General features: G+C 40.3%; 4 protein-coding genes across 4 annotated transcripts; 2 read left to right on the top strand and 2 right to left on the bottom strand.

Annotated features, from left to right (window-relative positions):
* Nucleotides 1–96: 96 nt before the first annotated feature.
* Nucleotides 97–2,901, top strand: lsm5 (LSM5 homolog, U6 small nuclear RNA and mRNA degradation associated). The gene is made up of 5 exons (XM_087789400.1): nucleotides 97–183; nucleotides 547–642; nucleotides 722–749; nucleotides 2,423–2,495; nucleotides 2,764–2,901. Exons 1-5 carry the CDS (start codon nucleotides 141–143, stop codon nucleotides 2,794–2,796), a joined length of 273 nt encoding a protein of 90 aa, XP_087645526.1. The 5' UTR covers nucleotides 97–140; the 3' UTR covers nucleotides 2,797–2,901.
* psme2 (proteasome activator subunit 2) lies at nucleotides 2,894–5,482 on the bottom strand. The gene is made up of 11 exons (XM_087789398.1): nucleotides 5,298–5,482; nucleotides 4,777–4,809; nucleotides 4,627–4,689; nucleotides 4,472–4,552; nucleotides 4,361–4,406; nucleotides 4,191–4,288; nucleotides 3,671–3,739; nucleotides 3,540–3,607; nucleotides 3,314–3,368; nucleotides 3,139–3,225; nucleotides 2,894–3,043 (listed from the first exon to the last, which is right to left on the bottom strand). The coding sequence occupies exons 1-11, from the start codon at nucleotides 5,340–5,342 to the stop codon at nucleotides 2,963–2,965; spliced, it is 726 nt and encodes a 241-aa protein (XP_087645524.1). The 5' UTR covers nucleotides 5,343–5,482; the 3' UTR covers nucleotides 2,894–2,962.
* Nucleotides 5,483–6,466: 984 nt separating this feature from the next.
* LOC148082252 (neutral cholesterol ester hydrolase 1-like) lies at nucleotides 6,467–12,312 on the bottom strand. The gene is made up of 5 exons (XM_087789396.1): nucleotides 12,104–12,312; nucleotides 10,626–10,848; nucleotides 9,604–9,673; nucleotides 9,178–9,349; nucleotides 6,467–8,477 (listed from the first exon to the last, which is right to left on the bottom strand). Exons 1-5 carry the CDS (start codon nucleotides 12,236–12,238, stop codon nucleotides 7,866–7,868), a joined length of 1,212 nt encoding a protein of 403 aa, XP_087645522.1. The 5' UTR covers nucleotides 12,239–12,312; the 3' UTR covers nucleotides 6,467–7,865.
* Nucleotides 12,313–13,981: 1,669 nt separating this feature from the next.
* Nucleotides 13,982–15,996, top strand: emc9 (ER membrane protein complex subunit 9). Its single transcript, XM_087789399.1, has 6 exons — nucleotides 13,982–14,132; nucleotides 14,239–14,444; nucleotides 14,809–14,885; nucleotides 15,003–15,072; nucleotides 15,165–15,259; nucleotides 15,510–15,996. The coding sequence occupies exons 2-6, from the start codon at nucleotides 14,250–14,252 to the stop codon at nucleotides 15,688–15,690; spliced, it is 618 nt and encodes a 205-aa protein (XP_087645525.1). The 5' UTR covers nucleotides 13,982–14,132; nucleotides 14,239–14,249; the 3' UTR covers nucleotides 15,691–15,996.
* Nucleotides 15,997–16,125: the final 129 nt, after the last annotated feature.

Here is a 16,125-nt window from a genome sequence, read left to right as displayed (position 1 = left end):
TCCCACGTTCGGCGGCAATAAATGTTCCGCGATTATTTTTATAACAAAGATTCGGTTTTGTATTTTAAACAAATCGATTGCTCTTGTCTGAGATCGGCGCTCTTCTGTCGATTGCTCGTGACTCGCACACTTATTCAAATATGGCGACTCCAGCAACAAACCCTTCTCAGTTGCTCCCTTTGGGTCAGTAAACTATTTTTTTAAATATTTTTTCGGTTTAAATTAATGTATTTATAAGTTAAACATAACGTGGTGCCTTATTTTTTGCTTTTCGAAGGTTATTTCATAGTCGCTTCCAGACCATGCTTGTCCTCTCATCCTCAGACGCTTTTTTCGAATTATATTCATTTCTCTTTAATATGTAATGGTTTGTTATGGCGAGGTGCAAGAGTGTCCAGCTTTAATCACAAACAGTTTAAATAACCGTTTTGTTTTTTAAATGTGCTGCAAAAATGACGTGTGGTTTTATTCGGAACAACCTAAAGTATTGGCTCGGTTTAATAAACATTACACAAAAAATGCCATTGTTTTTGGGATTCATTTCAGAACTGGTGGACAAATGTATCGGCTCCAGAATTCACATTGTGATGAAGACGGACAAAGAGATCGTCGGAACACTTCTGGGCTTTGACGACTTCGTCAGTATCCTTGAGGAGTCTGTGGTGATGATGATGATGATGATGATGATGTTCAATTGTTGCGCCCTTTACTCTGATGTCAGACATGGTTCTGGAGGATGTCACTGAATTGTGAGTATTGGCGTTCAAACATTATTGACCGTTCTTGAATGAGAAAACCTCCGGATCTTTCAGTTAATGTGCTAATGTGACACCATCGGAACATGACCTACAACTCCCACTGAAACCATGTGTAGATGAGATCATGATCAGCTCCTCTCATTAAAAAAAGACCATGCTTCTCAGTTGAAACAAGGTGGAGATTCAATCCTCTACAGGGGGATCAAGTCTGTCTTAATGGGCAACTAATGTGTTTATTTAAGTGTCTTATTAGATCTTGGACCTCTATTGTACGCATCAGTACATTTACATTAGAAAATGTGCTTAATCCTCCGCTTTCTGGAGATTAAATCTTGTTTACCAAAACCAATGCTCTCATTGGTTACCACGCGTCATTAATCCCGGAAGTTTCCAACTCCAGGGGACTTTATATTCTAATAACTTCAAAACACCGTAATAATGAGGGACTTACTGCATATTGGACAGTAAGACTTTTATTTTTAACATGTGAGTGAGTTCGGAGAGTTGGAGTTTAAGATTAGTTGCACTTAAAGTTGTATTCACACTAACCATCATAAGGACTTTATGCAGCTTTATTCACCCGTACACATTGGTATACATACATGGAATTTTCTGTGGTTGTGGATGACTCCGGAATTAGAAACAAAAATTAGAATGGGGAAGATAAACAATATGTACAAAATATACAAGAGAAATAATAATTATACTTATAAACACGGTGCAAACAGTGCAATGAAAGAAGTTAAATGGGGGGGATTGACTGTTCAAGAGTGAGATGGTGCAGAAGAGGGAGGACACTTGTTGTTCAACTCTGTCACAAACTCAGGATCAGGTTTACGCGACAAAAACTAATTCCCACCATCTTGCAACAAGTTCATCTTAATCCTTGTTATTATTACTTATCTCTTGGTCAAAAGTGACGAAGGCCCGAAAGAAAATGCATTTTAGATATCCCTTGTGTTATCTATCAGTCGAGATAAACGACTTTCACCACTGCATATCTATTTATGGAAGCCAGGGAGATCGTTCACCTTGATCCAGAGACGACACGAGGGATACAACTACGAGTCACCTTGACCTTTAGATAACACAAGCGTTAAAAGGTAAATCATTGTACACCATAATGGTACGTTTCATAAAACTTTTTAGCCTTTTTAAAGTGGGAGGATATTTTTCCTTTAAACATTTGAACATAATTATGGTCTGTTGTATCCTACAGAGGAGCCATCATCTCAAAAAGTGTCATTCTTTATTAATTTTCCCAATTGCATCACTGTAAAATCTGGGCTCTGATTGGTCAAATGTGCCACAAATTATAGCCAAGGTTCAAATATTTTGTGTTTTTACTACAAATGTCACTAGAACAAGGTTGAAGGTGAAAGCTCAGAATAAAATACTGCTCCAATAAGGGAGGCCGGTACCCTGCAATAGTGACAGGAAGGAGGCCTCTGGGGAGAACCGGTGATGAAGTCTCTCAGTAGAAAACCTCAGCAAAAAGCTGCTGGAGTCTAAAGGCATTTTATGACTTTGGATAGATAAAATAAAACTGCCTCCAAAATCAAATAATTTCATAATATTATTATGTGACTTGAAGTCTTGTTGCTTGGTTTATTTTTAACAACTTGTGACTTCAAGCGTGTTTGAGCCCGACTCTTGTGTTGCAGTGAAATCACACCTGAAGGACGCAGGATCACCAAACTGGACCAGATTCTGCTAAACGGAAACAACATTACCATGGTAACGGAATTATCACACACCAAAGGTTTCCGTGGTTCAGGGTCAATGCAGTGGACAGTGACTGATCTTCATCATTAGTGTTGACATGATTTCTTAAGTGGTAAATCTGGAGATCCACTGACCAAACAAGTGTTAGCTGTTAGCTTTGCTACGACACAACTGTTCCACCTCAAACTTTGTATTTTAACTCTGCGGTCTCTTTTACACCAACAGGATTTCAGTGACTTCCCCATAAATGAAAGTTAAAAATGATTCTCTTGTGTTGCAGCTGATTCCTGGAGGTGAAGGTCCTGAAGTGTAGACGTCTCTCACCATCTATTTTTATGATGCTCCCGAGGAGAGTGTTTTTGTTTGTGCCACAGAAGAATCACCATTTTGTTTTTTTTTTAATAAAATGATTCACAATCGATTCTTTTTATTGGTTCTTTGTGGTAAAGTGAAAACTCAAGCCAGCAGATGGCAACGCTTCAGTACATGGATGACTTCTCCTCTCCTTTTGGGTTGGTCACCTTCTCGAAGTTCTTTGACACGATGTCGTAGAGTTCAGTCTAAAACAAGACAAGAGGTCAGCCGTGGTTGTCCTCCAGCGTCTCCTGTTGCTAGTTTGCAGTACAGGAAGACAGAAGACGGCTCACAAACTCACATAGTAGCCTCTGATGTCCATGAGGATGATGAAGAGGTCGCTGCGGATGGTCTCGTCCTTCTCGTGCACCAGAGAGCGATAGTCCATCTGCAGGAGAAAGACAGTTCTGACCGAGATCCAGGATGGAATTCTGATGCACAACTTATGTGAGATGTCACTGTAATCCAAGACTCACCACGTGGGTTTCTTTAGAGGCTTTGGCCACAGCGTCACCTCGCTCAGTGAAGTACCTGTCAGGGCCAGAACCAACAGTCAGATACTAAATATTCAGACTTAAAGGAGTCACCACTTAGACCCACAGCTGCTGCACACAACAGTTGTAACCAACAAGATGGAAAAAAACAAAACAATCAACATTCAGACCCAGAACTGCCTGGTACTTCAGAAATGGGTGGTCGTACTTGTTGAGGTTGGTCTGGAAAGTCTCAGCTTTGGTTTTGACTGCTGTGATCCGCTCCAAAATCTTCTCCTGTGGAGAATCCAGTCCAGATGTTCAGTTGCTGACACAAACTCATCGAGCACAAAAACCAACCTGGACAGCCACGCCAAAGTCATTGCCGTCTTCGATCTTCGGGATCAGGTGAAGAATCCAGCAGCTCACCTGCAAAGGAAAGGTCAGAAGGTCAAGCACTTCTTTGTCCTATGACACACTTTAATTAAACATACTTCATGTGTGTGTGTGTTCTGTCACAACTGTTTTTTTTGTGTTTTTGTTATACTTGGCTTGAGTGATTGTCCACCATTATCAGTGTATGTTTTCTTGCTTGTCTACTGTCAGATTCTCTAGCATCATGATTGTACCAGCATGTTGTGCCTGTTGGTTCAGTTTGTCTGCAATTTTCTGTGATTGTGTGTCAATTTCAGCGAATCTGTGTAATTTAAAGTTTGACCTTTTGATTGAAGGTCTGTTTTCATATTCCTTTTTCCATGTGGTTACACACATACAACAAAACTTCACATTCAGATTCATAATTTAAACTGTAATAGTTTTTACGGGTGAATGAATGTAATGATGATGATGATGAAGATGCACACTGCGACTGAGGACTCACGGTGACAATTGTCTCTCTCAGGTCGACGATCTCTGGCTTTACTTTATCCAGCAACAACTGAATCGCCTCGTTTGATTTGATGAATCCGCACTTAGGGGCTGCAGACAAAAAAATCATAACCTGCTGTCACAAGCTGGATTCTTTCGGGGGGTAGGGGGGGGGCACCTCACCTTTCTTCTTCTTCTTCTCAGCACCACTTTCATCTGTTTCCATTTCCTGTGACATCACACAACAATTAAGGACCTCCATTTAGGGTCGACCTCCAATGGGTGAGGGCTCACCTCGTCTTCGGTTGGCGGTTCTGGGATAGGGATGTCCAGTGGGGCTCTCAGGTCTGCACTTGAGGATTTAAAGGCTTCATCCTGAAAACCAAAAATACAGTTCATAATTAAAAGTATTTCCAACCTCAGGTTTATCAATAATTTTATATGCAGACCTTCAGCAGCTCGTCCAGCTTCAAAATCTTTGAAGGAATAAGACGTGAGAACAGATCATCTGCCTGTATCAACGACACGTGTGTTATAAAGAAGCAGCTCAACAGTGATTGTTGTTTTTCAGAAGCAGTTTATTTATAATACCCACTGACCTCCTTATACAGTGTCTGGCGAAAGTCCTTAACCTGAAATAAAACAGAAGTATGATTGTATTTTTTAAAACTATATGTCACTCAGCTGCTCAGACATAGTCATATTTCTGTTACACGCAAAGATTAATACGTTTATTTAATAATAACCTGATGACTTCATGAACCATTAAATGAAACCACTGTTTCACATAAAATAGAATGTTCAGTTTTATTTTATTTTTTTAACCCAACAATAAAGCGGGCTCCAGTTATTTGGACGTTGCAATCGTAAACTAACATTTTATATGAAGTTGTAAAGAAAGAAAGTGGCGAAAGTGCAGATTCGTGCCTGAATTGCTGACTCACGCCTTGATTAACTTCCTCTTTCGTTTTTACAAACTAAGCTAAGCTAAGTTATTTAAATTATTTCAAAATGTATCCGTTTAACTAGTTCATCCATTAGAAAGGAAAACATAAATATGTGAATATATTCTAATTACCATAAAGGAGAAGCATTTTAGTTGATACTCGTATAAACTTACCTGGACTTCACTTTGGCTGCTGATCAAAATGGAGGCTTTCGGCATGACTCAGCAACTGTTGCAGGTTCACCTGTATCAAAAAGAATTAAATCTAAAGTAAAGGGGAAAAGAGTTTTCCCTTTCAAGAGCAGGAGGTGAGATTGACGCTGTGAGGTGAGTTTGAACTTCCCGACGAGTTTACTTTCGATTTCAGGGCCCCGCCCCCCCTCCATGTTGAAGCTTTAGATTCGTCCTTTTTTTTCTGTTTTCCTCAACGTTTAAGGGTTTAATCCTAAAAAAATTTTTTAAACGTATTACATGTTTTAAGAAAATTTGAAAATAAGGCCAATCTCTCTATTTTCCGGTGGATGTGACGTTCCGCCTGCGGAGTGCGAACATGGATTTAAAAATGAATCATAAAATCGTCAGCACAGTTTAAAAAGACGTCATAACTCTAAATAAAAAATATCATTATGAATGTCATATTTGTTTGAATGATTTCTCGTATTTTATTAGTATTTACTTACCTATTCAAATTATTTATTGAGTTAACAAATAACAATACGATAACATTTCTGAGACATATCTGCTCTGATTTGTACTAGAACGATGTTGGAAAAACATGCATTATTTTTAAATTATTATTGTCCATTATTGTAAATGTTTAAATACCTTTGGTTTACTTTTACTTGTACACGTTTCTAGTGAAAACATACAAGGTAATGGAGATGGAAAGGGAACAGAAAAGATGAAGCTCAGGCTCCTCCATGTGCCACAAGCTGTGCTAACCCTGAACACATGAGGTCTGAAGGCCAGGGTTGGTCAAAGAGGGCCAGGGATAGCAGGGTCAAAAATATGGAAAAATGTTTCTTGAAGGGTACAAACAAGTTGATGAGGTTTTATGAAACACTGTCCTTGTTTTCAAAGACCACTAGATGGCACAGTACTTTGGCTCTGAACCCCTAATCTTGCATCTTTTTTTTAAAACAAGTGATGTTGTTTCTATTAAAGCATTGTTTCAATGTAAGCAGTCAAATAAAAGATATTCAATTTTATTAGGATGAGACATTCTAATTAGAGCACATCAACATATCTCTTCTGATGAAATGTGTATTTTCATAATATTCTTTTCACGGTTAAAATAATTTCTTATGTTGAGTTTGCAGATTTACTCAAAAACATTTGAATGGTTGTTTTAATAATTTCCAACTCTTTAATTCAGAACTCACAGATACACAAATAAGAAGTATTAACACAGTATTTGTTCCACACACACTCATACATTCTCGAAGAATCACATGCATCACAGCAGCAGGTAGTAAATGTCTTCAACAAAACTATCGTTTTCAGTGCAACAAACTAAAGCTGGAACAAGTGAAGCGCTTCAAAGTATGATTTCAGCTCCACAAAAAACATTTAGGATATAAAGGTTTTTATAATGTGTGTTTAGAGATAATTCACTGAACCAATTTTATATTGTTCAATTGTACTGTGGAATTTAGAATTATATAAATACATTGGTCACTTAGATTCATAGGATACAGGTATGAAATGAAAGTGTTAAAGTGTAAAAAGGCATTTAATTAATATATTCCATCATAAAAGGTCTAAAATCAAAATTCAGAATAGTGGTTAGCTGTCGTTCTGGTTTCCCTTGGATAAGCATGAATACAAAATCCAAGTTTTAAAAAAGTTCCATGATTACAAAATTAGAAAAAAGATCATGTTTTTCATGATTATAGATCCCAAATCAACATCTTATATCTAAATCAGTGATCTGTTTTCTCCAGATGTCAATGACATGCTTGACTTTTCTCAAACAATTTGGCCTTTAAATCTGAATAATTTCAATTTGCTCAGGACCAGGACTGTGGTAATATTTTTTCTTCAATATGCTTGTTCAAACAAAAACCCAGTCACTGTTGAAAGGGGAACTTCTGGTGCCCAAAATAGGGCATAATTAAACAGTAGACATGGACCCTCAAGCAGACCATCTGATCTCACCAGATGTCAGGATCACAGCAGGGGCTTGTGGGTGTCAGAGCAGGTAGACACAAGTGTAAAAACTACACCTAAAGCTCCACCTAATGTGGTGGACAAATCAAGCTACCCTGTGTGTCAACAGAATACACTGCACTGAACAAACAAATGTGGATAAATGATGGAGATTCTTCAATTGTCAAATCTCAGATCAATACAATGACTAACCCAAGTAGTTGACCATTTTTATGAGCTCGTAGATTGAAAACTATATTTTGACTTTTAACTCAAACTCCATAATTGTAACTTTACTTTACCCAACCCCCCCCCCCCCATGACCTCAGGAAAAAGACAAGGGATGTTTTAAGTTTTATATTTTCAATCCTAATGTTTTAACTACGTAAATCTGCTCCTTGTCTTTGAATAATAACTTTGTAAACTTGATTGTGTTTCATCTTCTATGAAGCTGAGCAGTTCCCTGAGTTTACGTCCAGTGGCACAAACATAAGAATCTCACATGTCTTTGGTAAATGATACGGTGCAATAGAGGGTCCAGTGATTTTTACATTCTAGCTGGTTTGCGTCCACGCCAACCTTAAGGATTGTTCTCTACAAGTTTTGATCTAACCAGTGGATGTAGTTGTTCATGCTCCTGAAGCCGACCTTGGACATCATGGGCAGGTAAGCAAAGACCATGCAGCCATGGAAACCATCTTCATAGTGGTCGCTAGTCACCTGCACACCAGCCTCCTGCAGCCGCCGCACGTACATCAACCCGTCATCCCTCAGAACATCAAACTCGCAGGTCATCACGTATGCTTTCGGAGTTTGGCCCAGAACCTCCCGCTCCGCCAGCAGTGGCGCCGCCCTCACATCCACCAATGCAGGCAGCATGGACTTCAGCGACCCAGTCTCCCTCAGGACTGGACGAAAGTTCTTTTTGCGCTCTTCCGAGAGCAAAGCGGTCCAGTTCAGCTTGGAGCGAGTCGCAGCGCTTATCGACGCCTGGTCCAGTGAGCTGTGGTTGTTGGCCAGAAGATCTTGCTCCAGGGAAGCATCGGCGCCCAAGTACTGCAGCCAGAACTGAGCCATGTAGGGCCTGTACAGGATGGGAACCGCCTGGTTCTGCTGGTAGGACGGGGTGTAGAAGTCCAGAGCCTGGAGGACCGGGTAGATCAGCGCCTGCAGCTTGAACCTCCTGATCCCTTCTTCTGACCCGAGCTGATAAAGAAACCAGAATGTCAGATAAATTGTGGGAAACAACAACTGACCCCAATGACAAGAAACACACATGGACACAACAAAAGCACACAGGTACACAATGACCAGACCTACAGACACAACAAAAAACAAGGGACAAAACAAAATTACACTTCCATACATTTTTATTGAGAGTGTCAAACCGTAACAGAGTACACTTCATAGTATAAATAACGCTTTATAAGAAAGCTGAAAAACTGATCCCAGCCAATAGTTTGGCACGTTTGTCCACACGGGGACATAACAAACATACTGCAATCCAAAAACAAACACACACAAGTACACAACATATTGACAGAACAAACGCACACTTGGACCCAACTAACACACAAGAAGAATACACACGAGCACATGAAAAATAAACACATTGACATGTCAAATTCACATTGAGATAACAAAGAAACACAAGGACAAAATGAACACTCAAACATCAACACAACAAATACACATACGGACCAGACAATAGAAAGCGAGTCAGTCACTGGGTTAATCAACATTGACAAGTCCAACACAACCACAGAACGTCTTGTCCCAGGACTTTGTGGTTGTGCACTAATACAACACGTGAGTGTCAGGAGGTGACACAGAAGACCAAGTAAATATTGTTCCTCCACTATCCTCCAACATGTCTAGTCATCTTGTGTGTGTCTGTATTTTGTACCTGTTGTGCGACAGCAGCAGCCAGGTTTCCTCCAGCGCTGTCTCCAGACACACACAGTCTCTCAGGGTCCACTTCGTAGTGCTCCAGAGCTTCGTCCGACAAGAAGGCCCGCGATGCAGCCAGGGCGTCATGGTACTGGTCCGGGAACACCGCCTCCGGAGCCAGGCGGTAACTATGGCAACAGAAGGACTGAATTAGAGGAATTAGGCAATTAGCGGAGGCTAATAGATTAACAGGATTCTGAGGGTTGCAAAGCGAGTCAAGTGGAATGATAGTATATCCACAGTGTTTAAGTGTCTATGATCAGATGATTATATTATTACTGCTGCTCTGTGTGTTTGTGTGTGTATGAATTGAGTTTAACCTCGCCACAGCATGAGAGACTTCATATGACGAAAAAGATATTAATGACATCACCAAACTCACTCAACGGACATGACGACGGCGTCCAGGTGCTCCGCCATCTTGCGACACAAACGGTCGTACGATCTCATCCCTGAAACACAAATAAAGCCGTCAGCACACTTGCTGCAGCGAACTGGCTCCCGTGAGTGCTTCTGGGAGCTTGGCTATGGTTTACAGTAGTGGGGTTAAAAAATATTGATTATGGAAATATTTCACGATACAATTTTCCAAAATACTGTATTGATATTCGATAATACTGTATCGATTATTATATATATACATTTTTTTTAAACATAGATTGGAGCAGTCATTATGTCCTCCGCAACTAAATTAACTTTGAAATCCCGTGGATCTAGCGATGACTGAGGACGAGAGGATACATTCAACTTCAGCAGCTATTATAGCTGATAATTGGACATATTTTGGTTTCGAAACAAATTAAAGCAGTTACGACCTCATCAATAGTCATGTGGCCAGTCTGGTATGATTTATGTTTATATATACCAGTGCCAAACCAGCTAAATTGTGTTCTGTCATTATTATTTTTTATCTATCATATCCTGCACAAGTGCCGTTGCCTGGCAGGTTCAGATAGGAAGTGAAAGCTCTGTGAATGCCTGTCATGAATTTATTTTGAAATACATGATAGACAAACATATTCATCTGGAATGACATCGAAAACGAAGTGAACTTCACAAACATGGGTCTGAAATTCTACATTTATTTTTGGTCTGGATAACGTGGCTTACGTCAGAATCAGCTGATTATTGCAGAGTCAATATCCATTTCTTCTTAGCTTCTTCTTTAGATATACATCACAGATTAGGTTAAGAGATCCATGTGTTAACCTAAGGATTTCAACTGCAACACCTTGCTGTGTTTTAGGGTCTCATGAGTACATGTGCACTACTGAGACACTGCTGAAGCAAAGGTATTGGCTCCGCATGTAGCCATTAGTGGAATTGTGCTGTGCAACACATTTTTTAAATAACAAATGGAATCAAAAAAAACAAAACATATTTTGGAGCTGGGTGTGGACTCACGCGCACTAGCGAGGGCCCATCCCCCGCCGTGGAAGTAGATCACCCCTCTCTTGGGTCGCCTCCCCCCTCTTGGCTGGAAGACCCGGGTCGGAACGCCCCCTAGCATGGAGTCGGAGACGTGCACGGCAGGACAGTCTCTGGCCTCGATCACCTCCACCAGAGACACCACCCGGTTTAGCAGGTGGACCCGGTGACAGATGCCCAAGGAGTGGACCACGTCACTCTGCAAAACACAGAACCAGGTCAGGCCATCAGTCCTAAGTCTGCAGCAGTCACAGTACTTCCATGTTTGTACTGACTGAAGCTCAGGATGTGAGGATAATGTTTACAACAGTGAATATAAGAAGTGGTCCAGGTCAGTATTTGATGTTCGACAACTAATAATAACAATGGCAATAAAAATAATTCTGATTCTGACTGTAACCAAACTCTGCCCCTCAAAGAATCTGAGATGGTTCTGGTCTGGGCGAGTCTTTGGTTGCCAGCTCTCACAGGGAGAAAGAACAAAGAGGTTATCGGGGTGTGAAAACCGGTCCACAATCTTGTCAGAACCAGTTCACCTGCATTTAATGTCAAACGGTCAAACGCGTTCACACGAGGTTGATGGAGGTCAAAGTTCGTCTGTGAGCCGGGTTAAGGGTCAACAAGCTCCAGCCCTTCCTCATTACATGAGATATGACAGACACATCAGTGGCGCCAGAACCAAAGTTCAACCGTTTCTCCGTGTAATCTCCGTTCTGTCACCTAGTCTATGTTTGACTGTTTTAGTTGGTCCAAAATTAATGAAAAAAAAATATGAATTAATAGTTTTTTTTTAAATAAGGGGGTGGGGCTTAAAAGACAAACAAATGGCAATTAAAAACCCCTGATCAGGAGTGCAGGAGGGAGACTGAAAATGGGGTGATGGAGTGAAGACGATGACGACTGTCAATCATCACATTGAAAGAGCTGAAGAAAAGAGCATCATAGTCACTGAGTCAGGACCTTAGTAGAGTCAGTTGTTAGAGTCTTGAAGGATGAGATGAGTCTATCAGAAGACTAGGTAGAGGGTTGGAGACAAGGTCAGGCAGGACAGATGGTTGGACTGAGAACATCAAGGCTGATGATGAAGATGGAACCAGAGAGGATGATGAAGGTGTAGGAATGTCTGTTGGTAACAAGCTCTAACTAGGCACGTTAACGTCTTATTACCAGGTTATGACAGCTGAAAGGCGACCCTAACTTGTTTTTAGATCATCATTTAGTTTTGAAAACAATAGTTTTTCAACGTTTTAAAAACATCTATTAAAGTGCTTTACAGTCTCGTAAATAATTCCACCTGATCATCCCATAAACAGGCGCGATTAATCTACGGTTGAAATGATGACTCGTGTGTTCGCGTCATTAACTGTCACGTTCTAATTGTAAACATAATAAAATCCTAACATCATGAGATGTGTTTATTCTGGTCTGGGGTCAACCTGCCCGGGCGTCCTCACCGCCTGCATGAAGCTCCGGAACAGCGCGTCCAGCAGCATTAGCTTCCAGGGTTCGCTCACTCCGCTCGGCAGCGGCAGATACACGTAGTAGGCGGCCGCCACCAGCAGCACCGCCGCGGACACACGGAGCCTCATCACGGATCTCCTCGCTCGGTCCGGTGGTCGGTTCTCTGGTGGATCCGTGGAGTCAACGAAACTCCGAGGATTGACCCTGATTTCACAATAAAAGCCCTCGACAGCTGCACAACAGGACACCACTTTATATTGTCTTATTAGGTTTTTACTTAACGGACTTGGACAAATAAAGATTTAAAAAAAAAAATGGAATCAATAATTGATGTAAAATAACTCACCGTTTATTTTAAAGTAATTATCACGTTATTAATCAGAGAAGCGAACTATTTTACTTCTTTGAATACATATTTAATTTTTATATTCACTAGGGTTATTAGACGTGGAACCTAAATCAAGATTTATATTTGAGCTAAATAAATTTACTTTATAAAAAAAATAGTTTAATTTAAATCGGCAAAAACTTAACTTCAAATAGTACTTGTGTCGTCCCTTGATGACAAAACCATTCCCTGCGTTATGGTGCAGCGTCACCAGGATGTGTCGTTTAGGTTTTTTTTGTTCGAGCAAAAATATTCAATAAAAATGTTTTTCCCTTTACTATATTTATTAAATTATAATAATTGGTTTAACAGACGGTCGGTCACATAAGGAGAACGACGTAGAAGCGCGTGCTCTTATTTTGAACTCATATATAACGGAAGTTACACGGCGTTTGCGTAACGACGCTGCTGTAGGGAGATGTAGTTCTACATCATTGAGCAAGCTCACGTAACTCGAATAAACTACGCAGGTTTACTCTTTCCACATCGCAGACTCATGTTACCTAGATTCCGAGGCCTCACTGCGGGCCATCAGATTATAAATGTTGTAATTATTATGTACATGATGTTTCTACAAGTCTGGTCTCACATATAATTTACTTCATGCAAATATATTAATTTCTGACCAAATTATCGTATTTATGTTTAATCAAGCTCTTAATGCGACATTAAATGTTTTTCGAATTAAAAATAAATAAACATAAATATTTTTGTCCAGCCTCACATACCATCCGGTAACGTTTTCAAGTTATGCCTATGATAAATGGCATCACTCAAACCCTTTCAGGAGCCAAGGTCTCAAGCAGACAAGTTGTTAACTTCACTTTACCAGCCTGTTACTCCTGAACGATATTTTAAAGAACGGTTATATTATAACTATATTATAACTTTATTTATATAACGGTTATATTTAAGTTTAATACAGAGTGGATACCATTTTAAACTGAATACATGTATGCAAGCTAGCTTAGCTAGGAAAGACCAGTGATTGTGTATTTACCAACCTGTAACCTGAAGATTGGAAAACTTGGTTAAAATAACAAGAAATACCAACAATATTTGTACGATATAAAATGTAGGTCATTTTATGCAATGTACACATTGAATGTTGTGAATAATTTGATGCATTTTTTCAAGAGAATCTTGTTAATAACACTGACTATTCTGCAATGAAATTGATTTCACCTACCTTTAGTTTGAATCACTCTAAATCCAGATATAAGTCAAAATTAATAAAAAAGTATTTTAGCTTTGATACTTTATAAATGATAGTATCTCTGTTCTAAAGACGCCCCTTTAATTGGAATTTATGTTGTTTCCTCTTCTTAAACCTCCAGTCCGCTAGAGGGAGATCTGCTCCCGACTACAGTTGTGTAAATGAGTGACACCATGTTGTTCCAATCAGATAAGAGTATGTTACTCTGACAACCAATGAGATGAAGTTATTGTCAAATGATGGGCGGTACCTGACACCCCCATCTAGCGTTCCTGCCTTGGTTCTTAGAGAAGAGACACTGTTATGTTGATGTCTCGCGAATTATAAACATAAACAGATTATTTAACTCGTAATACGTTTCCGTTTTTAATGCTGCGGTGAATCTGTCAATATTTATTTAACCTATACGTCTATTAAGGTGAGAATTGAGTCGGTTTGGCGTGGATGCTAATGCTAACACAGCTTCCGGCTAACTGAAGATGCTCTACGAATGTGGATGTTTTAAAAAAGCTTCTTCTCTCCAGAGTCGGCCATCATGGTGGAAGTGGAGCTGTCGTGTCGGGCGTACGTGAAGATGTACCTGCACGCTTGTCTTTTTCCCCGCTGCAGTATCAACGGATTGCTGTTGTCGTCGAGTCCGACAGGCGGCGCTGTTAGCGTGACCGACTGTGTTCCACTGCTGCACTCGCACCTGCCGCTCGCGCCTGTCACTCAGCTGGCGCTCACGCAGGTAGAGACCCGGGGGGGCTTCTCACCTGGAAGCTAATATAATACCTAATATATACCTGTGTAGCAAATACAAGGTTTGAGTTGCATTGAATTAAAACGTGTAAGTCATCATATAAAACATAAGTAAGTTAGTGTCAGGATGAAAGTGTGAAGAATATAGTAATAATAACACCTTTATTTCTACAACACAAAGGGAAAGAATTTAGAAAATACTTATTTAGGAGGAAGGACTTTTTGTAAAGATGAAACATCAACACATTTACTTTTATTATTTAACTGAAAGAAGACAAAAAGTAAATCTAATTAAATGTGCAGTTCAGAGGTCATCTTTTCTGAAGGTCCCAAACTGACTGAATGTGTTGCAGGTGGACGTCTGGTGCTCACAGACGAAGCAGAGGATTGTGGGATATTATCAAGCCAATGCCTGGGCGACAGACAGCAGGTGAGTCCAGAGCGAGTCAGAAAAGTTGTGAAGAGCAGCCTGAGATGTTGTGATTTTTTTTTTTATGAATCGTCGTGACAATTTGCTTCAAGTGAACTCCGATTTCCTCTCCCCTAGCCCGACTCCTGTTGCTTTCAAGATCGCAGATAAAATCGCGGAGCAGTTCGACTCAGCAGTTTTACTCATGGTGAGTAATGCGTCTTCTTCTGCCGGAACTTGACAAAGTACATTTTATACTCGTGAGATGACATCCTTCTTCTCACCTCACATCATCTACAGGTAGATGGCAGTAAGATGACTCCTGACTATCGGGTTCCTCCCATCGTCGTGTACGAGCGCAAAGACTCAAAATGGACGCCGAAAGATAAGCACACGTGAGTCTGACCTGGTCACTTATCAGACCAGGGGATTAGTCCAGAGTTCAGTTTTGTTTTTGTACGATTTATTATCTATTAATGTTTTCAAGGTCCTTTGTGAACATGTAGAAACATTAATTCATTCATTGTCTACCGCTTTTATGCCAGGGTCGGGGGGAGACTGGAGCCTATCCCAGTATCATTTAAACCCTTCCAAATCACCCGTCATCCTCTCGAAATAAAAAATAAAAAAATCTTTTTCCTGCAGGATCATGCTGTGTCAGTGGGAGGAGACCCGGGCTCTGGCCGGACAGCTGCTCGATTCTGGTGATCACACGATGCTGGTGGACTTCGACAGTCACCTTGACGACATCACCAAAGACTGGACCAACCAGAAGCTCAACAGCCGGATCGAGGAGCTCACGTCGCCGGCCAACGGGAACATATGAGTTCAGGCATTTCCTCTGACCTAACTTAAACTGACGTTCTTAAGCAGCCTAGGAAGAAAACTAACAAGTGTCGGGTCTTCTTTAAGACTCCACAGACATGCCCGAGAACCTGGTCCAGGTTCTACGCTGTAGATTAGAAACTTGACTTCCATCTGAGAACACGTTTGTGTTTTTCAGGGATTAACTTCCTGTCATGCTCAGAATAAACAAACAAGTTTGGGGAAAGTTGTATTGTTTTTAAGGAGAGAAAACGTTGTTTTCTAAAATGTTTATTTCAATGTCAACTATTAAAATACAGTAACATTTTCCTGCTGTTCCGACTTGTTTGTTGTGTTGGGTGAGTTGTTTCCTCGAGACTCGTTTTGTGGGTTCAAAAATGGTTTCTTTGTCATTTTTTAGAAACAAATTTCAAGAGGTTATGTTGCTCAGACCGAT

This window comes from Callionymus lyra, chromosome 4, assembly GCF_982586985.1.
Source record: "Callionymus lyra chromosome 4, fCalLyr1.hap1.1, whole genome shotgun sequence".
In the NCBI taxonomy this organism is placed as follows: Eukaryota; Metazoa; Chordata; class Actinopteri; order Syngnathiformes; family Callionymidae; genus Callionymus; species Callionymus lyra.
Note: the sequence above shows the minus strand (reverse complement) of the source record. Positions and strands in the feature narration are given on the sequence as shown.